Raw genomic sequence first — 26,853 nt, forward strand, 5'->3', positions numbered from 1 at the left:
CAAGAAAATTAATTCAGGAACTCGGGACATTGCCATCATTTATGCCTCCTACTGTTCATGAAGTGAACTGAACATACTGTAAATGAGGCTCTTGCTTAGCCTTATTTTAATCACTTCTAAATTGGATACAGTTCTTTCTTCACCTTGTCCTTTTACAGTATTACCTAGTCTCCTAAAATCATCATAAATCACCTGTGAGGTTATGCATTAGAGTGCTTTCAGAAGTAAGACTCATAAACCTTGTCAAAATGTACACGCTGCAGGGTGGTATTTTGAATTGGAATATAACCATTGCCTTTTAATCACAAGACGTTTTCTAAGAAACTGTTTTATGTGAAAGGACAGTGCTCACATATGAATTAATAGCTGAATTCTTTAACATATATCTCCACGTTGATTTTGTCAACAGAACTACATTTTCCTTCAGCCTATGGCTGAATGATCCTAAATGACAGCAAAAAAAAAAAGCCCTGATTTTCCCCAGACATCTGGCAAGATCAAAGGAGTGGGAAGGTCAGCTTTCATGAATGTTTCCAGGGGCAACCCAGAACTGGATATAGGCAACCTTGTGGAGATACTGATTTTTAACAGCAGTAATGATGGCATTGCATTCTCCTGTAAAGAAGCAGCACTTCTGACCTTGCTTATTTCTGACACCTAAAATGTGTCAACACATTGTTCAATGCAGACAGTTTTGAAATACTCACAAAATCAGAACTGACACAATTTCTTGTAATTAAAGGAATGAAAATACTGTGCAACATTCCAAGGCTCAGACCAGGTCAGACCTGTGGAACATAAGCTTTGTGACCTGCCCAGAAAGCAGCTCTGTCCTTTCCCTGCTGTATGCTCAGGATTGAATTTCTGTCCAGCTCACCCCGAGACTCCCAGCCTGCTCACACACTGAGCCTGAATGGCACTTGAAACAGAAATGGGGCAAGCAGGGGAATGAAAATGCATTTAGTCAGTGGCTGAGCATTCTGCACAGAATGCACAAAGTCCTGTTGAAATTCTGTAGAATTTTCAAGCTAAAAATACACAGCATATAAAGAGTGACAAAATATACTGCCAAATCTCTTCTATTATTAGCACACTTAATATCCTACCATTCAGCTAAACTGCCTGTGTTGACCATGGTTTTCTAAGGAAGCATTTGTATTTCTCCAGTACAGGAACAGATGAGGTTTGAACCCAAGCTATCTGTCCACACTGAGCAGCAGCTCTTACCTTTCCTTCAGATCTGTGGGTCAGATGGAAAGAAGATACAGAATGCAGAACTGCCCACCTCAGGAAAGGCAGCACATTCTTTACCATTTCTTTAGCTCTTCTGGTGCTCAAGTGGTTTGTTTAGGGCTTCACTAGACTCAAAATCTCTCCCTCTAAAAAAAAAAAAAGGTGTTTCATAGAAAAGGTTAAATCACCGTGTGTGTTCTGGGTGAGAGAACTACACATAAAAGAACTACATTCATACCTGCCATGAACAAGAACAACAGTATTAACTGAAGAATAAGATTTTAGCAGCCAAAATATTTAACTCAAGGCACCGGGAGAAATGATCTAATATTCAGAAGATTACATATGTCTTTTGATTAGCACAGCCAGTACTCTTGTTTCATATCCTTGACTAGAAAAACCAAATCAGCATAATCTTATACTATGCATATAAAAAACCTGTAGGGTTTTTTTTAATAAAAAAGAGATGCAAGTTTTGGCTTTCCATAAATCTGAGATCATTCTCCTTCCTCAAAAAAATGTATTTAACTAACAATGATAGAGTAATTTGACATGGCAAAATACAGCCTTCTTTTCTTTGAAGGAATGGAATTCATCTGGAATGGTTATCAACAAGGAAGACATCACTTCCTAAAACTCAAGACCTACAGATCATCTTGATATGGCCATTTTTCTTCTCTGTTATACTGTCTCAGACCAGACAATGAAAAAACAAGAGAGAACACAGGGCAGTCAGGGAAACACACAATAATCTTCAGCAGAGGATCAAAACAAGCTTTGAGAAAACTAACTCTGGGCTTCATTTTCTTATAAAAGAAATGCATTTGTTTCCCAGTGTGCTTGAACAGCAGGAGATCTATGAGTAACCAAAATAACGTGCACTTCAAGCCCAAAAGTGCTATCATTTATTTTAGTCACAGAGTGTAAGAAGCTGTCTTCACAAAGCAGCCTCTTTCCACCCTTCCCCAATCAGACTACTTGCTGCATTTTAAGAACAGGCACACAAACCCATATGGAGGATCACCTCTAATTAGTTTTTGTTGAATTGCATGTAGCGTTCCCTGAGCATTATGTGGATTTGACACACTCCTCAGCTGTCTGTTAAAGTTGAAAATATTTAAGGTCTCGCTCCCCTTTTTCCCTTTCTATATTGATTCTGTAAGAGAAGACAAATGCAAAGAAAACCACTGTTTAGCTACAGAGATTAACAACAGTTAAGGGCAGAGGAGGTGGGTAAGATAATGAAAAAAACTCAAAGGCCCTGGCTCACCAAGAATAAAGCACAAAAAAAATCAAGCAAAAAGGTGTCATGGTTTGACGCTGGCCCAATGCCAGTGCTCCCATGAAAACCCATCTTCCCTGGTGTTTGCTGTGAGATGTGATCAGAGACAGAGCAAAGTAGGCTTCTACTTATAAACAAAAGGGAAAAAACTTTATTATCACAGAATTATATAATGAACACACAGAGCAGAATGGAAACCTTCTAAACATTTCTCCTCCCCCCACTCAATTCTTACAGAATATCACAAAACCTTAGATCTTAATCTAGTCCATCACTCTTCAGATAATCAACTCAGTTCATCTCTACCTTTCTGACAATCACTTCTCATTTTATTGAGGAGAGAAGAGCCCCCCCTTGTGCCACAGGCCAATCCCCGTCACTCAATAACTGCATGTCGTGACTTCTTCCTTCCATGTTTAGTGCTCTTATCACTGCACATGGACCAGAGCTGCTTTTAGGGTTTTCCCTTTCAAAGATGCCTAGTTCTAGAAGAGAATGACAGTTTCTCACCGTTTCGGGACACCAGTCCCCCCCAATATTTCACCCCCTGGGGCCGAGGGGTCTCACCATCACTCCTTGGCGCCGCCTCCCCCTAAAATGCAGTCTCTGTATTATAGGAAAGATTCTGCTTATGGCTATACAAGAAAGAGTCCAGCTAAAAGTCACTCTATCATCTCCTCTACCTAGGATTTCCTCAGCTTCTTTCCGTCGTTCTTCACTTGCACCGCTCTCTCACCCTTTATATTTCCTCTTATCCGTCTCTCTCCTCCTTCGACTCCCGGAGGATCAGCATTTGCCAGGTTTCCACCTTCCACAGAAGGGTTAAAATTACAGTCTCTGCTCGTCTCGAACTCTCACACCGCTTAGCACTCTTCACTGGGCACGGTTCCCATTGCCCCCCCACTTTTCTTCCTCGGCCCGGCCGGTGCTATCAAGTTCAAGATAGCACTGGCATCTCTCTCTCACTCTCTCTCTCCCGAGGAGGGGGGGGCTGCCCGCTGCTTCTCTGAGTTCTTCCACCCTTCTATTATCTCCCGTCTCTGCCCAAGGCTCCGGCCCACCTCCCTCAGCCGCATGGTTTTCCCCTCCCCCACCCAGCCCGAAGCTGGGCAGGGGAGGTCTGAACTCTTCCATCCACCGGAACCAAGAAAGACGATCCCCTGGGAGCTCCTCGCTTTAACCCCTGTGTTCTCAGAGGCGGATCCATATCCTCAATGGTCAAACCAGGTGCCAATATCCACATCTGAGCACCTATTGGTTTGACCACTACCACCTCCCAAAAACTCATTTCCTCTCAAACTACGACAAAAGGTCAGTAAGAGTTATCATCACAAGGTTCTTAATGCAGCCCCAAGCAGGCTCCACTACCATTGAAAGCTGTCAATCAGAGTGCTTTAAGGCTGATTAGGAGTCCCCTTTTATCAGTAACACACCAACACATCCAATCTTTTTTCCTAAACCTGGAGAAAGCATCTGTTTTCTTTCCTCTCTGGGCAAATCCATCTTTCTGCACCAAGACAACAGCCCACAGAAAAGTGAGCCACAATGAAGACTGTGTTGTCGTCAGCTCCAGGAAAAGCCATGGCCTAGCTCTAGCTCTACCAACAGCTTCCTTTCAATAAAGCCAACAATTTCAACAACAGCTGAGAAATTCACAATTTTCAGTCGCTCAAACACCACTCTCACACGGCAGCTGACTGCCATCGGATTTATGAGATGCTCAATTTCCAGGTATGTCCATAAAATCTACCACAAAGTTTGCGGTACAAAGAAACAGGGATAGAGGTTAAGAAACCTCTGTTAACCAAGCAAATTGCATAGTCTCATTTCGACTGTGGGACCATTTTTCATCTATACTCTCAGACGAAAGTAGGAAGAGGTAAAAAAGAGCAATTATCGTTTATGCTTGTATCAAAGGGTTTTATGCAACCCATTTTTGTTTGCCTGCTTTTGTGGATTGAAAGAAAAGTAAGAAAAAAACAGTATTTCAGAAGAGTAGTTGTCATCATACTCATGGAGGTGCATGATCTTGTTTCAAAGAATTAGGACAGTGAGAACAGTTCCAAACTTACTGTTCTTATTCAGACTTCCAGCAGTGAAACCACTGATACATTTCCTACAGTTTCTTCCTCACAGCATCCTGCTATAAGTTAAGAACTGATAGTAACATCTGTCTCTCACACAATAAAAAAGGGGTTGGAAAGCAGTAAGTGTTTTTTTGAGAATTATGTCCCACAGTTTTGATTTCAAGAAAATACTTGAGCATTCTCACTTGAGTATTTTGTAGGTGGAGGCTCTTTTGTTTAGATCTCTGTTATTTCTCACTCACACATAAAACCCAGAACACACTGTAACAGACCTCAATGAACATAAGGGGTGATATTAAACATGTCTGAAATTTACTGCCCCCTCATTGTTACTCATCCACCTGTTATTTCAGAGTAACTGAACAACTAACAAAGACTCTTCTCTACCAATATGGTGGAAAGAAGAGGTCACATGACTATCACAAGAGTTTTCTTTTGGAGAGAAGTTAAAAATCTTTACATTTGAAACCCAAAAGTTTGCTCCACCCTCTCTCTGCAGCCCAGTTATTTAAAATTCTTTCCCTTTTGAGCAGAGATTTATTCAGCCTTGCTTCAGCCAGCTTGCACTAAGTAATGCATGGACAAGCGACAGCCAGGTTTTGTCCCCAGTGGACAAAAACAATGAGTACAAACCGTGCCATGAAAGAGTGTCAGAAGTCTGATGGCTCGGGTGACAAGAACCGTGTGCAGGATGTCTACCTGCCACTTGTGCACATTATATTCAGTCTTAACCATTTCCACGGGTACACTGCTGTCAGAAACCTCAGAGCTACTCAAAACAGCAAAACAAAGGTCTCCAAAACCCTGAAGAATAAGGTAAAAATGAATCCAAGCAACTGCCTGCACTCCCTGAAAAGAGAGATGTGAAACAAAGTATTTTTTCCTCTCATAAAAATATGCAGTCAAAAAACTCCATTGTTTTCTGTGAAAAATTATATTCTTTTCAGAAGCCTTGGAAGTCAATTATACATTGTGTTTTAATATGACAAACAATATATAGTATTTGAAAGCCTGACTAAGTAATAATAGATGTCAAGAGCAAATTACGTGGAGTAAGAAAATCTGCCAAAATAGCTGGAAGTCAAAGAAAAGGCTAATCAGAGGAAACACACACCTTTTAATTGTCAAACCTTGAACAATCCCTGCAGAAGTATCTCCAGAACAAACTGCTCTCCTGGTTTCTGTGCAGAAAGTAATATGAGCAGTGTAATATGAGGGTGTAAAAGGTCATACAAAGACATACACACACAAACTGCCTTTGCTTCTGACATATTTTCCATGACATTAAATTCTTGCCAGCTTCATTATTTATGTAGTTCTGATGCACGTGGATTTCAGCAATGAAGACACCAAACAGGAAGGTTAGTTGCAGGCTAGAGCTATTTGTATCTCTCAGAGAGACCTACGAGAATCACATTCAATAAAATAAATTGCATTACAGTGTAAACAAAATTTAACACAGGTGAAATGAATAAAGCAGAAAATGACTGAATTAAATGAAGATGACAGTGTGGAAATGTTTTCTATGAAGATATAGATCCATAATATATTCAAAGCCAGAGGCATTAGGACAGTTTCACACCAGTGGATGGGTTTTTTTTTTATATTTTAAAGCCCTTTGCTAAAACAAATAATCATATCTACTCCTTGATTTTTAGAGAAAATGCTCTCATTTTAAATACTAATAAGTTGAGGTTTATATTGAATTTTAAATTACAGTAAGAATTCCAACATAGGTGTTGCTTGTTTTTGAAAAATCTCAAATTATTTCCACAGCATTATTCACATGGTAAGTCTTACAGCTGCAATATGTTTACAACATGTAGCCAAATTTGCAGTACATAAATTTAAAAAACCTCACATCTAAATGCTGTGATGCTGTCAGAGAAAATAACCAACAAAATAAAGAGCTTGATCTATGCAGCATCACAAGAATATAACTAGCTATGCTACATTATCTATCCATGACCCACATCCACCTAACCAGAGGCAAAAGGAAAAAAAAAATTAAAAATTCAAGAGCATCTTAATTATTTTCACCACTTGGTTACTATTCCTTAAGCATTAGACACTCTCCTCAGCTCCAAAGAAAAGGAATTCATGCAATCATCGAAAGAGATTTTATATTCTAATTATTCACATCTCTGTAAAATAATAAATCATGGAAAGAAGATAAAATACGTAACTAGAAACTGTTTTGCACCATATCAACACATTGTCTTCTTGCAGAGTTGACTCTACTCCTTCAGGGGTGCAATTAGAGAAATAAAATTATAGGAAAATGCCACAGGTCTTGTAAAAATCATGACAGAAACACTGCACCCAATGGTGCAGCCCCCTGCAACAATGCACCAAGAGTGACCAGATGAAAAACACCACAAGTCCTCTTTCCCTCACTTTTTTTTACTCGATGGTTCAGCCTTTATATCATCTGCCAGGCATCCTCTCCCACCTAAGCCACTCTAAATGTACATACATGCACAAGAGTGTGCCTACCACAGATTAAAAAACAGAATTAGAATAATGAAAATATGATTTTTCTTCCACTTCTTCACTAATATATAAGAATCTCTCCTCATGGGGGCTACTCAGAGTCATGCGCATAATTCTACAGATCTAGAATATGTTGCTCCAGCACAGATATCCATTATTATAAAAGACAAGAAAAATACATCAAAAATGCATAACTGTTTAGGCTCTTTTTTTGTTGCTGTCTTTTTTTTCTTGCTTATCTCCATAGAGCAAGAGTATACAGAAATCACAAATTGTGGTTTAGAATCAGTAATGTACAATTTAGACACAGACATCCTTGTTTTCTGAAAACAAGCAATGACCTACACCCCACAGCACACATATAATGCTATGTTAGTCCTGAAAGCATATTTTAGCAGTATTTACAGTTACACTGAATTTAGATTAGATTATCTCACTTTCAAATTAATTTCTGGAAGTAACAGAATGCTCACAACAACACGGGGTATTTTTGAGAGGGAAGTAGAAGAAAAGTAAATGAGAATTCATTAATACTGTGATTATCTGCCAACATTTACAAGCAATTTTGGCACTCCTTCCTTGGGCATTCTTAAAAGACATCACTTCAGGCACATTTAAGCTGTGGTACACACATATTACATATCCACAAAATATATAGGTGCAACTAAATAGGTGCATGTGATTTTCTTTCTGTAAGTAGGAGGAACCATATACAACCAAGTCAGCCCTTATAAATAGAGCAATCATTTAATCTTTAGAGTATAAACTCATCTTTTAAGGAGGCTTTACCTTGGCTTTTAATAACCCAAAGGAATAAAATCTTCTGTCCGGCTGTTTTAAGACAGCTGTGTCCTTGGAGATGACTTTGCCAAATTCTTGGGGTCTTTACCCATAGAAAGGAACCCAAGACTTGTGATGAGTTTGTACCAGGTCTTGCCAGGCTCATCCCTTGCCTCACAATGCCTGTGCCTGGTATCTTGGGGAACAGCTGCAGCAAATTTCCTAAAATAGCTGATTATTAAGGTCAATAAACAACTATAATATCCACTCTTTTCATATGACAAATACTTTACAGTTGTTTTTCCAACTAGGAAACAATCTCCATGGCCACAAATTACCATTGTCCATCATATTAGTGCTATTTCAAACAGCACCACAAAAAAAAGATTCTGTTTTAAATTAATAACATGACAATTAAGATAGATTGTTATGGTTGACCTGCTCAAAACTGGAATCCATTAGCATTTGTTTGAATTATATAATTTTCAATGTATTTTTTCTTGCTTATCCTCCCTACACTGGATTATGAACACAGTATATAATCATATTGGATGCAATGCACTTTATAAAACACATTCTACAGTAACTCCTCAATCAACTTTCAGGATTGTCAAGAGTTTTTTGGTTTTCCCCCTCCTTGTATGCTGGAAAAACAAACTAATACTACGTACATTCAAAGACTGTATACTTTCCTACATAATCTAGAGAAAAGATGCTCTGTGCTAAGCAAGTTCTGCTGCCTTACTTGAGGCAGCATTCCCAGAAAGTACAAACATCCACATCATATGCCAATATGATACACACACGGAGAAAGGCTGGATTGACACCCTCCATTCTTAAGTGTTGTTTCTGTGCTTACATTCCACAAATTTTCTGCATGTGCATTATCTGATATGTAAGATTGCCAACATTATATGGCCTTTGCTCTATCCACCTTAAACATTCTATAACATCATACACTAATACAAAGGTTTTTTCCTGTGAAGACTAAAATTCATCCAGCCAAAATCTTGAGAGCCACAAAAACAAGACATTCCAATCTTTCTAGGTCCCACCAGGGTTTATTCATTCACTAGAGCAATCTTGATCTTGAGGATTGAACAACAGCTTCACCCTGAGTCCAGAAATTTAGAATCATCTACTGCTCTGGGAAGGAGCCAACTATACCTCTTATGTATTATAAAGTTGTTGTTTTTTTGGTTTTTTTTTATAGGCAAACTACAACCTTATAACATATCCCAATATTTATAAAGCTTTATAAAGCTTGATGCTCACAATGTCAGATAAGTGACTCATATATGCTGAATCAAATGTTACTTTCAAAATGTTTTCTGAATACATATTACCACTTAATGTTCCTTTCATTAACTGCACTTTTTGGATTAATTTTCCCTGGCTATCATTACATTGAGCTGTATTTTACATCATTATTAGACAATTGAAATCCACCTGACTACTCGTAGTGGAAGATAACTTACTGTGGTAAAGACTGACAAAGCCTTTTATCACCCTGTCAGAAAAATTAGGTTTTCCCCCTTTTCCCCAAATTTAATAGATCAAGGTTTTCAGCCTGTTTCAGTACAATGAACAGTATAAATGAAAAGCTTATGAAAACCAGAAAGCCTATAGATCTTTACAGGTTGATAAAATATTTTGATTTTTATCTTTTATTTCTGATATGGTTAGTCCTTCACATTAGGTATCATTTTTTAAATTTATATTCAAAAGCAAGACTTTAATAGTGAAAAGAAAAATATTTAGGATGTTACTCCCTGGTTTGGTTAGACCCTTTTCTTCATTACTCTTAAAAAGCTATTTTTCCTTCAGTGGAAAACAGAAATCGGTTGTTGCACATACAGGCAGTTATTTTTAGCTTTGACTGACAAAATTCTTCCCTCATTTTACTTCTCAATTTGGCTTAGAAAAAATGTCTATGCCCTTTAAGTCTGGCACTTAATATACAGAAGTGTAAAGAAGAGTGGAACATGAAATCTAGAAATGTGAATGTACTGTATATAAGTTTCTTTAACTAGATTGAATTTAGCATTCATGAAAAATCACATTAAATGCAATGAGGCGACATGTCTTCCATTTTTCCACAAGTTAACAGAGTGACAATGTCAACTATATCACATTTCTTGCTTTGGATGTTCCTTCTCCCTGGAAGAATTTCCTCCAAAGGAGCTATTTCAATTTATTTTTACAGTGAATCAGTTCCCTGTTGAAGCCATACAGCAAATGGACTAAGTGACCAATTTAATTTTGTGGCTTGTAGCAAGAAGATATGATAATGGATTTAACACAGCAGTTAATTTATTTAACACACAGTAAGGAAACTTTTAGCACAACTAGGACAACCTACAACTGTCACAAAGAAATGTGTCTTTTTATAGTAGCTGGATGAGGGAGTAGTGGACTACCTCCTTCTGTAATGTTGTATTTCATTCTTTTCACATTTGCAAACTATACATATCATGGAGAGGATCTGAAAAAATCTCCTACAGTCAATTCAGTGAGACAGACATTAGCTATAGAGAAATTCTTCTCAGTATTGATCAGATTCTGCATCCTGAATGACCCACCATCATCCATCTACATATTCAACCTTCTTTCATCTTATTCAGTAATATATACACCTAATAAAACCTGCTGAGAAAAGATAAGGGGAGGAGAGATTGAAAAAAAAAATCAAATTTCTCTTCAAAAAGAAAGCTATGACTCAAGCCATCTCCAAAGGGGGGCCTTAGGAACAGCCAGGCATTATCACACTGTATCTGACTCCCTAACCTGCAAATGATTAATGGCATCACTGAGGGAGTTGTTACTGCTATCAGCACACACACCTCAAACAGCATCAGCTGTGACCTCTATCAAAGTTGGCGATTTCTCTATAAAAGAACAAGATTTCAGATGGGAAAATGGAAGGAAACTTCTGAGGGAATAATAAAATCTTTACTTCCTCCACACAGTTAATGGAAAGAATTAAAAAACTCTGTGTTGGATATTCCAAGGGTGAAAACCAAAACAATAAAAGGCGGGAGACAGAAAGGCTTTTCTAGAAAATTAAAGTCCCATCTCAAAAAGCAGCTTCCATTCACTTTAGAATTCTCAACCAGCCAGGGCTGTAACAGACAAAAAACAAAAACCTCTTGAAATACACAGAGATTCTTCCCCTGTTTTTAATTCATTTTGGACTGACTGATAGACTTTCCAGAGCTATGGCTGTCACAAGAGGTGGATAGGACAGCTGTCCTGGGAGAATGAGTATCAGGGAAAAAGACCCCTGTCTGGTCACACTACTGAAATGGGTGACCCTGACTGGATGCCAGACATGCACCAAAGCCTCTCCATCACTTCCCTTCTTAGCTGACCAGGGGAAAAATACAGCAAAAGTTAATGAGTTGAGATAAGGACAGGAGAGATCTCTTACCAAATACTGTCATGGGCAAAACAGATTAGAATTAGAGATATTAATTGAATTTATCAATAAAAAAATCAGAGCAGGATAGTGAAAAGTAAAATAAACCTTAAAAACACCTTCCCTCCATCCCTCCTTTCTTGCCAGACTCTACCTCCTCCCTCTCAGCAGCACAGGGAGATGGGGAATGGGAGTTATGGTCAGATAATCACAGGTTTTTTCTGCTGCTGGGAGAAGCATCCTGCCCCTGCTGCAGTGTGAGGTACCTCCCACGGGAGACAGTTCTCCATGAACTTCTCCAGTGTGAGTCACTCTTCCACAGCATGCCGTCCTTCCAGGTAAACCCTGCTCCAACATGGGTCTCCCAAGGTCACAAGTCCTTTCAGGACTACCAGCATGGGCTTCCCGCTCCATGGGTCTGCAGGTCCCTGCCAGGTCCCTGCTCCAGCATGGGATTCCCACAGGTTCACAGCCTCATTTGGGCATCCCCCTGCTCTGGTGTGGGCTCCTCCATGGGCTGCAGGTGGGTCTATGCATCCCTGTTCCCTCCAGGTGGGTCTGTGCATCCCTGTGCCCTCCATGGGCTGCAGGGACACAGCTGCCTCACCAAGGGCTCAGGTCCAATGCCTGCAGCAGCTCCTGCCCCTCCTTCTGCCCTGACCTGGGCATCTGCAGGGCTGTTCCCCTCACATTTTCTCGGCCTGCTCTTCTCTGGCTGCAATTACTTCTGCACAATACCTTTTCCTCCTTCTAATATCTGTTATCAGAGGCATTACTCCCACACTGGTTGGCTTGGCCTCGGCCAGCAGCAGGTCCATCCTGGAACTGGCTAGCCTTGGCTCTGCTGGACATGGGAGAAGCTTCTGGCAGCTTCTCACAAGAGCCACCCCTGTAGCCTTGACAGCTACCAAAACCCGGCCCCTCAAACCCAACACAACTACTAAACTCACTTTCTGCAGGGGCTGATATAGCTCACAAGACATTCTCTACCCAATCTATGGTAATGAGAAAACAAGCAAACCAACCAACATCCCAGAAACCACTAGGTCTCCTTCCAGGAAACCTAATCACAAACAATTGATAGAGACAAGTTTTTCCTTAAATAACCACTACCAATAACTAAGCATCTCTCCCACATTGCATTACCACCTGTGCTCCATCAACATCTAATGAAAACATAAGAGATCTTCATAAAACATCTGTAGATTGGAATTCAATCCTTGGAAGTAGTCAGTAAGCAAGTAAAATAAACACACTGGCCATACATTGACTTGTGTGATAAACAGTGCTAATACCTTGATAAAACTCATGAGAATAATCAACTTTCTCCTCTTAACTACAAAGCAATTCCACTTCTGAGCCTGAAAACTTCCCTTGGTTTTCAAGATCAGTGACTCAAATGCAAATGAAAGGACAGACTCATTCTGGCAACTTGTTGAAATACTGTCTTGAAAATGAGAAAAATCTATTTAATCTCTCTTGAACTGAGTGTGTCTAGAGCCCAAGTTGGCAATGAACAGGCAGGTTATTATAATGAAGCTGAGTGGCTGCAACACATGCAGGAGTGATGCATGGGATCCTGATCAAAATGTGAGTGCCTCCCCGGTTTTCTCAGCTCCAAAAGCACCTCTGCCCACCAGCTTTACAACAAGATGATGTGGTAGGGCTGCAAGAACCTGTAAACAGCCCAGCTGAACTGTGCTGTCCAGTTCAGAGATACCACTACTTCCAAGATAGTGCAATGAGAACAATGGATGAGCTCACCCTCACACATCCACACATCTGGACTCCACCTAAGAGTCATTCACATTAAAAACCACATAATTACCATCAAAAGCTGTAAGGATCCATAACCCATCACAGAAACATGGCCATCTATGACGTTAAGACATGGGTGCCACTCCATGTTAACCAGACAGCTATTTCAAATGAGTAATTTCTCTGACATTGCTAAAGAAGGCAGAATTAAATTACACAGGCTGAAATAGAATACAGGTTCAACTGGATCTTTGATAACCAGCAGTGTTTAGGGCTTTCATTTCACGTCTCATTCAAAAGTTAAATGAGTACCATTCCAAAGATGAGACTGCCAACAGAGAATGTCTCTTCAGAAGAAAATCAGCTAAGAAAGGTAATTTGACTCTTTCACATATAAACTTTAACATTCTGTTGGTCTCTGAAATAACTGACGTACTTAGTAGATACTACATGCTGAAAGAAATAATTCCGATGATGCACATTTTAAGCAGTAGGAAACTCCAGCAATTGAACTGCCTGAATTGCTAAATCAGAAGTTCCTTTTTAAAAGCAATAAAATGATTGATGTATTTAGGAAGAACTCTATTTCTGCAAATGTGAAGGACTGAACCGATTTTTATCATAATATTATAAAAAGTTTGAAAATAACTTTGACATACAGTTCCTGGAGGTTAAGCGTGACTGTTACGTTAAAGTTGCTTCAATCATAATGGAACTAGTAAAGGAAATATTCAACCAGAACCATACGAGTTTCCTTTTATGCTTCATACCTATCCTACCTAAAGCACAGTATTATTTTAACATCTTGCATATTCTTTTTCTAGGGATGACAGGCATGAAAAAAAGCCTAACAAAAGCAACAGGAATCTGCAGAGTGAGTTAATGAGCACTGAACCTGGAATGGGCCTTAATGCCACACTGACAGATTAGCAAGCTTCTTTCAAATACAACAGGTATTTCTCTATTGATTTTACTTACCTGTTTTTAATATGCTACCAGGTATGGTATGTTGGATTATCCAGAAAAAGTCTACTGTGAAGGGAAGTTTTTGGGTACATTAGGTACTTTCTGCAGAAAACTGACACATCACTAGCTAAGGGATGATAGACTATAAAAATGTTTCACTTGATACAGAAAAAGCCTGGGAGGGTAAAACAAAGTTTCTAAGGTTCCGTATCAGCAAACCTTCCTATTTCATTTCTTCTCTGCATATACATATGAGTACAATTTTAAGGATAAACTTGTTTTCTTGACTCCACACACTGCAAGTGTAATTGAGCAGATTCTGCAAAGAGTCACCTCCTTAAATTGTGGCTTCTTCGCTGCAGTGTAGTATTGGACAATTCATGAGGTCTTCCTGGAGCAGACTGTTGAAAACCATGGGTGTTACTCTCGCAAAAGCAGGTACTCTGACTGAAATTCAACAGAATTGTGAATGTTACAGAGGCGATGTCAGTAAAGAGGAGATGGCACTCCCTTCAGCACGGGTTTAACTCACATTTTCACCCTGACTCCTTAAAGCAAAATAATTTGATTATTTATCCTCATTGTACATAAGCTACAATCTACATAAGTCACCTTAAGAAGTGATTTATCCCATTTTATTCACCTTCCAAAGGTGAATAAATGGGGGTCATGAGTGGGAACATGACCTCTTCCTCCAAATGTCAGCCCAATGCTTTTGCGGTGATTAATTCTGATCAACATGGGAAAATCTCTCACCCAAGAGTCCCCCAGCTGCGTGTTCTCCCTCCCTCCCGCCCCTTCCAGGCTTTGTGCTGTGTTTACAGGAGCTCAGAAAAAGGAAAAAAGAGAAATGAGCTCCACAGCAAATTCCTGGAAGAAAAGTCCATCAAAGGCCAGGAGGCTCCTGTGGCTCCTTCCTGCAAAGCTGGACCTATAGGGAGCATGGGGTGGGAAAAGTGGCCCTCAGGACACAGAGCTGGACACTGATGCTTCCCCGATTTCCCTGGCACCACTGTCCCAGGCAAGGATGGTCCTGAATATCCTCCTGGATATGTCCCAGGAAGGTCCCTGCTCTCTGGTGTGGGATGGGAGGGGTAGAGGTGACCCCTTCACACTCATCCCTCTCATTCCCCCCTGTGCTGGCTTTGCCCCTGGGGTGTTAACCTCCCTTTTTAGTGTGTCCAGCCCTGTTCCCACGGGAAGGGTCCTTGGCAGCACCCATGGGAATAACCAACCTTTGCTGGGGGCTGGGAGCACCAGCGAAGGAGGGGCTGTTCCTGGTGTCCTGAAACTTGGCTCCTGCTGTGTGCCAGGGGCTTATGCCTGCTGGGCCGGGGGAACACCTTCTCTGAGCTCAGCCCCACACCGCACACCCACAGCTCCTTCCAGACAGCATCCGCTACAGACACGTCCCCTGCTGCTGTCCCTAGGCAAGGGTGCTCGTGGCTCATGCCAGAGCCTTCTTCCTCCCCAGGAAGCCTCCTCCCAGTAAGGGAGGAGCCCCCCACAGCCCAAGACCCTCCAGCTCAGCCCCCCTAGAGCCAGGCCCCTGGAGTCTGAGCCCCACGTGCCCTGGACCAAGCGGGGATTGGCGGCCGTCTTGGCCACAGCCACCACAAATCCACGGAGGCTCGCACCTCTGACAAGAGGAAAAGGGCCAGCAAAGCCTCAGCTCGGAGCATGAAGAAAGCAGACTTCGGGCTGCTCAGGGAACTGCCAAGCAAGGTCCCCGGGGAAAATGTTTCTGAAGGTACTGGGGTCGTTCAGTGCTGGTGGCTTTGGAAGCATCACCTCCTAAGGGCGCAGGAGCAGGCAACAGCCAGACGTCAGAAGCCAAGCAGACGAGGCAGAAGGCTGGCTTGCCTGGACGGGCATCTTCTCTGGGAAAGAGGATGGAACAGGAAACTGATTGACCCTGTGCAATCCAGGTTTGGAGAAAAATACACAGATGCTTCTAGCCACTGTCAGGAGAAATTTGGTGTGGTGAAAGCTCAGCGGGAGATGAAAGTGGCCAGAAATGCAGGGCATGATAAAAAGAGTGGTTTTAAATACATTAACGGGAAAAAAAAAACAAACCAAAAACATTGCAGAAATAACATTGAAATAACATTGTCTCCTTCCAGGATGTGGATGGTCACCTCACAAACAAGGACAGAGACACAGCACAGATGTTTAATACATTCTTTGCCTCTGTCTTCCACACTCATCCCTCCCTTCTCACTGAAAAACATGGATTATCTCATTGGACCTTCCAGAGCACAGAGGAGGGCAAGCCCTGCCCAGCAACACCCAAACCATCTGTGTGCTATCCACTGCAATCCCATCCTGAATCAAAACCCAGCTCTCTGCCACTCACTGAGAAGAAAATAGAGCCTATCCCATTGAAAACCAGTAAACCATTGAAAACCAGTATCCCATTGAAAATCAACCAGCTCTTCACCCAGCACACCCTGTCCCTGCTCAACTCACACTTGGACAGACACCTGCTCCAGATGTATTCTGTGAGGGACAGGATCAAAACTCCACTTAAATTCCTGAAACAGAACCTGCATTGCCTTCCCACCATCCATGAGATGGGTGACCTTATGGCAGCAGGACAATCCATCAGTTAGGCAGGAATTTCCCTCTGTTATCACACGCTGCCCGTGGCTGACGCTGGCACTGTCCTTCCATCACTTCCCAGCAGTGCCAAGTATGGCCTTCTCCATCATTTTTCCTGCTATCAAGATTAGATTAACAGGGCTGGAGTTTCCTGGAAAGTCCAAGCCCCTCCTGTCAAGTTGGATACAGCTGGAGAACACTGAGCCAGCATGGACCTCCTTGTCTTTCAGGACCTTGGGCAGATGATTTAGGAGCTTCCTGTTGAGACATATTGGCACGCATCCCATCCAATGCCACAGCCTCACAGATATTGTTCTGGTCCAAGTTGTCCCCAGCAATCCCAAATGGAAGCTCACTGTCCCTCGCAGCACTGTGCTTCTCCCGCTGGACACCCCTGGGCAGCCAGAGAAGCCAGTGGCACTTGGCAGAGCCAGGGTCTGTGGGACAAGGACACTGGGAACAGCTAAAAGCAGAGAGGATGCCCAGAGAGCCAAATTCCCACAGGATTCTGCCACCCCAAGTGGGCCAAGCCATGCTTGGCATGGCTTTGGGCATCAGGGTCCTGCTGGCCCTGGTGGGCTGCACAGCCACAGAGGGCTGAGCTGAGAGTCAGGCACCCACAGAGAGCTGGGAGAAAGACTGTGGGCAGGACACAGGGTCCCAGTCACCCCCTGTCCCCAGTGCCAGCTTGCTGCTTACATTTACTTCATTTGCTTAAAGCATTCTTGTACTGTAATTTTTTCAGGGGGAAAAAAATTCCTATACTAAAAAAATGCAGGAAAACTGACTTTATTGTGGCTTTGCAGGGCAGCCAGGACGAAGGAAGAGATAAGAATCTTGACTCCATGTTTCAGAAGGCTGATTTATTATGTTATGATATATATTATATTAAAAATGCTATATTAAAACTATACTAAAAGAATAGAGAGAAAAGAATCATCAGAAGGTGAGACAAGAATAAAATGGAATTAATAACAAAGTCTTGTGACTGACTGAAACAGTCTGGACAGCTGGACTATGATTGGCCATTAATTAAAAACAACCACACAAGACCAATCACAGATCCACCTGTTACATTCCACAGCAGCAGATAATCGTTATTTACATTTTATTCCTGAAGCCTCTCAGCTTCCCAGGAGAAGAAAATCGTAACAAAAAGATTTTCATAAAATATGTCTGCGCCACTTTATGTCAGAATTAAACATACAATAAGCTGTAAAACATTAGCATGATTTTTCTCATGTGGTTTTCTCCAGTCCCTTCACTTGTCAGAGTATTTCTCAAAAAAGAAATTGGTTTCTTATGCTTGTTTTGATGAATGAGGCACATTTCCCCTCCCTACATCTTGATTAACCTCAATGAGATCTTTCATTAATTATGTTATCATTCACTATTTTGAACTTCAGCTCCACATTCACATGGCTCCACACAGTAAAATTCTCAGTTGTACACATTTTCTTAAGAGACTGAATTCTCTACTCAGTTTGAATAGGATCTTACTCCCAGATTAGCTAGTTAAAGAGTTAAAAATGGCATATTCATCATTGGCAGCTTCATTGGTTACACAGATTGTTCCACACAAAAACCCTATTCTAGATGCTCTTTCATTTCACTAGAGCCATTTATTATTCATGTCAACCTAATTCAGTTGCACTAGATCCTAAGGCTTCCATTGAGGTGAAATTCCCATTGAAGCCAAAAGGATTCCTGTGTTAAAAAATTTAAGTACCTCTCTATGCCTGCTTGAGTTTTATTGAGTCTGTAGTTTTATTTCTAGGTTATCAGCAAATTTAAATATTCATGGTTGATTCTCCAGTCCAGAGCTGGCTATTAAAAAGAAAAAGTAAGGTGGCAAAGAGCTTATTAAATTCAGTAATGTTCCCTAAATACTGCCTGTAGCTGGAGAGCTTGAGGTAGTTTTTTTCAGTTTTTAGCTTGTCTACTACCTAATTCTGGTACTTCTCTGTAGAATTACTGTTTTCCACTAATGCAGGCATCTGCCTGGAAAAAAGTTTAAAAAAACCCAAAGGGGTCGCAATGTCCTGAAAAATAAGCTATAAATTATCATTACTGCACTGCACTCAAAAGCAGACTTGCTGGGTTTTGTTTTTTGGTTTTTTTTTTTTTTTTTTTTATCACAGTAAAATGAGATGTCATTTGTAGTTAATTCACCATGAAGTTGGTATTTTAAAGGAACTATCTTTTCTGTACAGCTCACATCACAAGGAAAGCTTCATATATGGAAACTTCTTAGTTGCAAAATGAAAATTTCATTAACATATGAACATTTCTATTTGCTCAACTACAAATATTTACCGAGAATTTTGAACACTTTGTAGTTCTGTTTTCTTTAAGTAAATTCAATGGTGATTCTGCCACTTGAAAGGAATCTAAATCCCACTGCTTGAGTTGTCAGAATCCAAGAGGAACCTGAAGCAGATATGACTGCACACAGAACGTGTGAGAGATGTTCCTGGTGATAAACCGGACAGATGCTAAATTAGGGACTCAGAACTCTATGAAAGGACTGAAGCAACACATCTTCCAACAGAAAACCAGTTCCAATGCCTCAGTCTGAGCAAGGCTTTTGTACAAAATTTGGCCAGATAAGCTCTCAGCTGTAGGAAGTTCAGCAGGAACATAGGGCGTTTATATTTAGAGTTCAGAGTTTGCTGCTCCTAATCTGAACATGATGATCCTCCTGCACCACTTAATTAGAACTTATGGATGAATAAATGTTGTGGTTCATGTTTATTTCATTAAATTATTGTTAAATGGTACATTCTGTTACCCTCAACGTTTTCCCCTAGTTGTTTTTTCCCTAAATTGTGCCCTCCCTTAAAGCTGTCCCTCAAGATCTTCCTCTCCCTTTGCTCTGGTCCCTTCTTCCCTGCCTGTCAAGGCAACCCTGCCCCTCTTTCCCTGCCTGTCAAGGTGACCCTGCCCCTTTTTCCTGAATGATCCCGGCTACTCACCGCTGGGCCAACCCCTGATTGAAACACCCACTTGGAAATCTCCTAATCCACAATGCCCCATTGGCCCATACGTCTTTCCCTCTCCTGCTTGGTCCCACAGTGTTGATGTAATCCCCTTGCTCCACCCCTGAAATGGCCCTATTGGTTGTTTTCTGTATCCACCCCCTGGTTTGTAGCTGTATTTAACCCCTTAGCACAGAGATGCTTCGGGTTCTTTTGCCTTAATTTTTTTACCTGGAATAAGTTTTCCCTGTGGAGCCTCAAGACAAATGAGCCTCCTCTGCCTGGTCCCTGCTGTGGCTGCAACAGCGTGCACTGCTGAGCTTGCAGTCTTCAGGCTCAGCTGTGGGCAAACCCCAGTCCCCGGCTGTTCCCCACTCCTGTCAGGGCTACCGGAGTGTACAGAGCTAGCCTGGGCTCTGGTAGGCTTCAGCAAATAAACATCCAGCACTGTGTAGCACAAAGAAGGGAAACAGGAACAAATAAACCTCCCCTTCCCCAGTGATTTCCAGGTGCTAAGTACATGGCAAAGAGAGGTCCTAGCATTTTTTTGCCTGTTCAGCTAGGACAACCTATATTCCTCACAGCATGCTCTTGTCTCACCTAGAAAAGACAGGCACCTCTGCCCATCCCTCACTAATCTGGGTGTCTGCAAAGCTGCTGTTCTCATGTTCTCACTCCTCTCTCCAGCTGCAATTGCTGGTACTCACTAACATTTGGCCTTTTTTAAATACGTTATCCTAGAGGCAATAACAACGTCACTGATGGCCTTGGCCAGTATTGGGTCTGTCTTGGACAGGCAAAAGCTTCTGGCAGCTTCTTCAGAGAAGCCTCCCTACTCTCCATTCCCTACCAAAACTTAGCCACACAGACCCAATACGTATGACCACAAGTCATACAAATAATAAAACACTTGAATGTTAGAACAGTTTGTTACTTGTCAAGGTAATCATTTCAGGTAATGTAAAAAATTAATGCAGCTGATATTCCTTTAATTAGAAATAAAGAAAAATATACAAACCCAAAGACCTGCATATAACAAATAAACTACACAGGAAGGTTAAAATTGTACATAAAAAACCCAACAAACCACCACCACCACAAAACCACCACCCCAAACCCAGTCAGTCAGCTAGTGTTTTTTCCTGGCTAGTAAAATCAAACTATTGCATATACATGTATAAGGCAGAGTAAACACTGATGACTTGCCTCCTCATGTGAGGGTCAGCTGCGTGATGAATAGTGTTCTTAGTCTGGGAGATTGACACTGAGATAAAACAACTTTTTCTTCCACTGACAATTACTTGTTGATTTGCAGACAGATGTCCCCTTGATCCTCAGAGATGGCCTTACTCAGATTTTTCTAGTAAATATTCTTTGATCTATTCCCTGGTATCTTTACAAATGACAGCTTTGTTTTTTCCATCACATTAAGATATCACCCTTGCCATTTTGCAATAAGCACCACTGGGGCAAATGCTGCAAACAGCTTGGCAGCAAATGGAGCAGGACAACCTCAGCCACCTGGAACATCTGCCATCTCCGGGTCTGTCACACCCTCAGGAGTGACATATCAACCACAGCCACTGTTCTCTGTAATAAGCTAAGCATCACTTGCTTCACCCCTCTTGTCTCACTCTATACTGGCTTTGCCTCACCTTGAAATTAGAGGCTTTAGGAAGAATCTCATGCAAAGCCCTGTGCCCACATCCACACAGCTGGATTGTTTCCCAAAATAAACCTCACTCAACCATAATGAAACAAATCAGCTAAGGACCTCTTCATTCCCATGATGTAACATCACATACGGAAGATGTAAGCACAGCAACATTTCATTACACACCTGTGAAATCAGTGAGGTGCTGAAGAATCCATATATTGCTACTGCAACACAGCAAGTCTTGATTTACATGCTCACTTGCAATATAATTAATAGAATTCAAAGCACATTTCTCAGCCATGGTACATACTGATATATTATCTCTCACCCCAATATTAGACAATTCTTTGCAGGCCCAGCCCAAAACAACATGAAAAAATAACCCTAGTAATTATCACATCCCGACACTCTGCTGCCATATCTTACCCTTGCTTCTGTCTATAATCAGTAGGTAATTCTTTGACATCTCTCTATCATGCTATGTGATGTGAGAGCATGTTTTTCAGTGCTTTACAAAGACTAAACACACATGTACTGCTATCACAGATATATCCACCTCCATGAGCTCCAGCCCACACAAAGCCCTTCTAATGTACTAGAAACATATTCTCATTTATTATGTACCACTTTAGACAGCAGTGGTCACAAGACAGGGGAGAAAAGCTATGGTGCACTTGTGTTTAATCTGTCTTGGAGGCAATGTTCTCCCATTGCCAAAAGCCCTCCTGCAGCCCCTGGAAAAATACTGCACTTTACTTTCCATGCCCCTAGTTGGGAGCCCACTGCTTCAAACCCTTTTGCAGTTTCCAGCTCATCACCCAAAATTATAATTTTACAGACAGACACTGTAAATAACTTCCACCACTGGTCAGATCCCTGAGTGTTCAGATGCATTTCTTAGACCTACTCACAGGACTCCAGCACATGCAGGCAGGTGTTCAAGGAATGCCCACAATTTCCAGGCATTCAATCATCTGTTCACTCCTGCCTTTGACATCATAGGTTGTCCTGTCTATCTCATCCTCACCACTTCATAAGTAGCAGTAGTGACTAACACTCCACAAATATAGAATAACTGTGAACCTGTCCACAAAGCCAGCATTAAAACTCCACTGACCTGTTGCCTGCCCACAGACAGAAAAAGACAGCTCAATTAATTATCCAGAGTTTTTCTGTTTTAAAGGTTGCAAAAAGATTAGACTGATGCAAAATTGGGGCACTTGAGTTCATGCTGCCAGCACTGCTCATAGAGTACTATATTTGTACTTCTTTCTGCACATCAAAATGTCTCTCAGGAGCCTTTAATAGGGATCCCTGCCAAGGATGCACCTGGGTTCAAGCCCACAATGTTACATACAGTTACAGATGCCTATCTCCAGCTCAGCCATCATGCTGGAATCATACAGCAATGTCACTAAAAATTCCAGCAGCAAAGGTTTCCAACACAAGTATCACAACTGTGTTAAATACAATCAAATAGTAGTGATCAAAGAGATCACAGATTTCAGGCCTGGAAGAAGAACACAAAATGAACAAAAAAGAAGTGATTTGAAGATAAAATCAGATCCTGAATATTACAAAAATTCAGTTAGAAGCATCAAGCACATTATTAAAGAAACAGCATTACAAAGAATGGATGGAGAAAGGAATTACTTGACAGTATCTGTGAAAATCAATTTGCAGTTCATCTTCAAAAAGGGAAAATAGCCCCACAACTGTTACGATGATTTCTCACATCAACCAAAGCGAATGGCAAGAGGTAATTCTTCTTAGCAGCATGTTGAATTATGTATCTGTACATAAGCCTTAAATGTGTATTTTAATTTCACCTGAGTAAATTACTGGTATAAATCCTACCCTTCTCAAATATCTCTGAATTTTTAATTAACTTAATATCATAATTTCAACCAGGCAGTCAGAAACTATGAGTAACATATGATTCATATTCAGAAGTAAACACACCTGCTTTTCAACAACATTTCTAATTACTGGCTCATTTTACCCTTTACATGGCATTGAAACTAATTTGGGTCATACTGTTTTTACCTAGTGACAAGTCCTTTCAACTCACAAATAATAAATAAGATATTGCTGTGTTGTCAGTTTGAAGGACATTTTCAAATGCACTGTGGCAAATTTAATACATGACCAAAACACATCACTTTACTTCTGATACGCCTCACTTCACTATGAGCTTCCACCAGACAAGGTTTTGCCAAGAACATTTAGGCTTTGATTTCAGTCGTTGCTCCACCACTTTACTGTCTTAGGTCTGGGTCATAATGATTAAGGGAGTGGGACCATAATCTAAGTAAAACAAAGTGCTTATTTCTAATGTTAAAGATAACAGGAGAACAAACAAACATGGGGTTAGAATACTTAGTGTGGAAACCCAGAGCACTGGGAATATGTCTCTGTCTGCTCTGGGGTGTCCTGACCCCCAGGGGAGCACTGACTTTAACCCTCATCCATGGAGAAAGTTTCCTAGACTTCAAGACAGACTAGAATCCACTAAAGTGTGAAATAGATTACAGAGAGTAGTGCCGGTGTATCTCTTGGTGAGGAGTTCAAGTTTTGGGATTTTTAGTATGTTGTGGATGGAAGCAAGACGGAGGGCACAGGGTGTCGTCCTGGGTTTCTTCTTCATGCTTCTTCTTCCTTCTTCTCCATGGGTTTGGGTGGCATTTTGTAATTGGGCAGAAAAGTCCATATTGTGGTCTCTTTGGGATCAGTTATTGGGTTAAAGGGGAACATAATCTAGGTGTCCTTTCTTAATTGGAGAGTTTAGTCATAAAAGACCTTGTACCAAGAGATTGTTGGCCATTTTGTGCCTTCTAATGAAAAGCTGCCAAACTCATGGCTGTGAGACTGTTTTACTGACAAGAAATAATAAACACTTGAGTCTGAACATGAACTACTGTCCCAAGTGCCTTCAATCCAGACCCAGAGAAACTGACAACTGGTACACCCACAACTTAGTGTCCTTTGGGAGACAATGAAGAAAGCCTTTATTGAACTGCTTCCTGTTCCTGAGAGCTCTACATCTGTTAGGGGCAATCAGTGAAGCAAAAAGAACGCTGCTTCAAAGGTGGTTCATCACCTCTCTACTCTGAGCATTTAGTCTGGCCAGGACATGCACCTTCAGAAGGCTGAAGCTGTTCTCACAGATCTGATGTGCACTTAGCCACTGAAATATGCATATGACATAAGATGTATCTGCTGAAGTTTTTAAACCCTCCAACACAACTAAAATGTGACATATTCTCATACACAATGCCCTGTTCATTCTCAAACCAGCCTGTATGTCAGATTTCTCAAAGTTAGCATCATTATCTTGATTTGTAGCATACTAGTAAACTCTATACATCTTCAAAGAAAAAAATAAACTGCCTTCTGGTTCAGGTTGTATAGATTTTATTCACAGAAGCTATCGCCTTCTGACATCTACCTCTAAATTGCTTGATATAATGAGAGTACCATACCTGCCATGCTTCCTTTGGTTGGTGTGCTAACTCATATTGTAGATCAAAACAATATAAAAGCCATGAAAAACATAGGAGTCAAAAATGGTTATGTCCTCCATTTATCAATTTTAAACCATCACTTCAATATTTTAGAGAATCTGTGCTCTAGATATGAAGGTCCCTTTACAGCTCTAAGAAAAAAAAAAATGTTCCAAGATCCTTGGGTGAAAGAATCACAGGCAGAGGAGCTGAAATCTGGCCTGAAGTCGTGGGTAGGCAGGGCACCTTTGGGCAATGCTGGCAGTACCACAGAGTCACATACTCAGAACACATCTCCACTATCCTGCATCCCTCTGAATGCACTCACACCTCTGGGCAGCAGATGTTTTAGGAAGGAATGAGCAAATTACACAAGGGTTACCAGGAGGCAGAATTAGCAGCAGGGGTGCCAGGGCAGGCAGGGCTCTGAGGTGCCTTGCTTTACTTCCCCCTGATATTGCCAGTACTTACTGCTGGATGGCAGGAGACTTTGGAGGGTTTTTCCTATTTTAAAACAAGGCTACAGGCAAAAATAATTAAGTACTCAGACTTGTTCTAGATGAGATGAAAATATTAATGTCCGAGTTCATTCCTAAATAATCATAAACAATGCTGACAACTAGAAACTATTGGCTTTTAGTATACACTGATTGACTACATCTACAGAAGTATTTAGCAGTTTTCAAAAACTATTTGAAGTAGATTTATTGACAACTGGGCTTAAGTGACTTTAACAAACACACAAATTACTGCACAATCTCTGGGTTACGAGTGGTTCCACTAATTTAACTGTAACAGTTATTTCTCTGTTTTCATTTATTTCTTCCTTAAAAAAATCACCAATTATGATCTCCTCCATATTACAGTAACAATCCACTTCATATCCAAAAATAAATACATGGGTAAACAGTAACAAACATGCAGTGCAAAAAACCTCCCAACATTGAGTTAGTTAAGTAATATATATAACCTCAATAAATACAAATGAAAATAAAATCCCAAATCTGCTAAATAAAGAAAATAATAAGAGTGTTGTATGGAGTTTGATAAGATCCCTTTCTCCTCATTTAAGGTAGACAAGGAACCAGCTCTTTGTGAAACAAACTGAAAGGTAGAACTATGAGGCTGTCAGAAGCAGATTTTGAAAAAGAAAAATCTGGGAACAGGCAAAATCTAATCATGACTAGTGATTAGACTATAGTGAGATATCTTTGAATAGGCTGTGATTCTAAAAAAAACTGTGACTTAGAAACAAATCAAATACTAATAATTCAATAACTTGAAGTGAAAAGCAATCATCTGAATTCTGGTCTAATTTGCACAACAAATTTAGTAGAAGCAGAAGGAAACCTTGAGCTTGCACCACAGGAAACTAGTGGAGCAAACATTTTTCATTTGATGTCCCTTCTAATTAACTAAAAGTGCATGCTGGAAGCAAAGGCAGATACATCTGTGATAAAATTCAACATGGAAAGTTTCAGACAAGACAAACTTTCAGTGCAGAAAAGGCAGAAATGAAACAGTCATATCTTCACTAGAGAGAAAACATCAAGCAGAATGAAATAATAGAAAGGAATTACTTCTTCAACAGACCATACTTCTCACCAAAGAAGGTGTTTTTCAGTAAAGCTTTACCTTTCTCACAATGACTTCCAGTGAATCCAGAAGGGCAGAGACATTTGTTAGGAGCTACACAAGTTCCACCATATCTGCACCCTTCTTCACAGAATGCTGCAAGATAAAAGAATATGTGGGTAATACTTCATTTTTTAAAACATACATTTGAAGGATAATAAGAAAAACATCTACATTGTAAACAATTAACAGAATTTAGCATATTAAAATTGGGTCCACCTGCAAACACAGAGAGAAGCAACTCACTAAAATGACAAGAGGAAAAATCTCAGATTACACCGTAGGCAAACCACCTCACCAATAAAAGATTAGTAACCATCTGGAAAAAGAAGAGAGGAAAAAATACATCATGTGGTTTTAATGGGGCTGCTCATCTTTCCATTATATTGAATATGCATTTGACAATTATAATGCTCTGCTAATCCACAGAAAACAGTGAGATTGGATGGTGTTAAATACTGT

The 26,853-nt window shown here is 40.7% G+C and overlaps 1 protein-coding gene across 3 annotated transcripts in view; it reads right to left on the minus strand.

Moving 5' to 3' along the window:
- The window catches only part of NELL1 (neural EGFL like 1), a 286,471-nt gene that overhangs the window by 44,998 nt on the left and 214,620 nt on the right, over window positions 1-26,853 (minus strand). For all 3 annotated transcript variants that reach the window (XM_038139924.1, XM_038139923.1, XM_038139922.1), the window contains exon 15: window positions 26,392-26,487. In XM_038139924.1, the coding sequence (XP_037995852.1) occupies window positions 26,392-26,487 (96 nt within the window). The remainder of the gene's footprint in view (window positions 1-26,391; window positions 26,488-26,853) is intronic.

The sequence above is a fragment of the Motacilla alba genome, chromosome 5, assembly GCF_015832195.1.
Source record: "Motacilla alba alba isolate MOTALB_02 chromosome 5, Motacilla_alba_V1.0_pri, whole genome shotgun sequence".
NCBI lineage: Eukaryota > Metazoa > Chordata > Aves > Passeriformes > Motacillidae > Motacilla > Motacilla alba.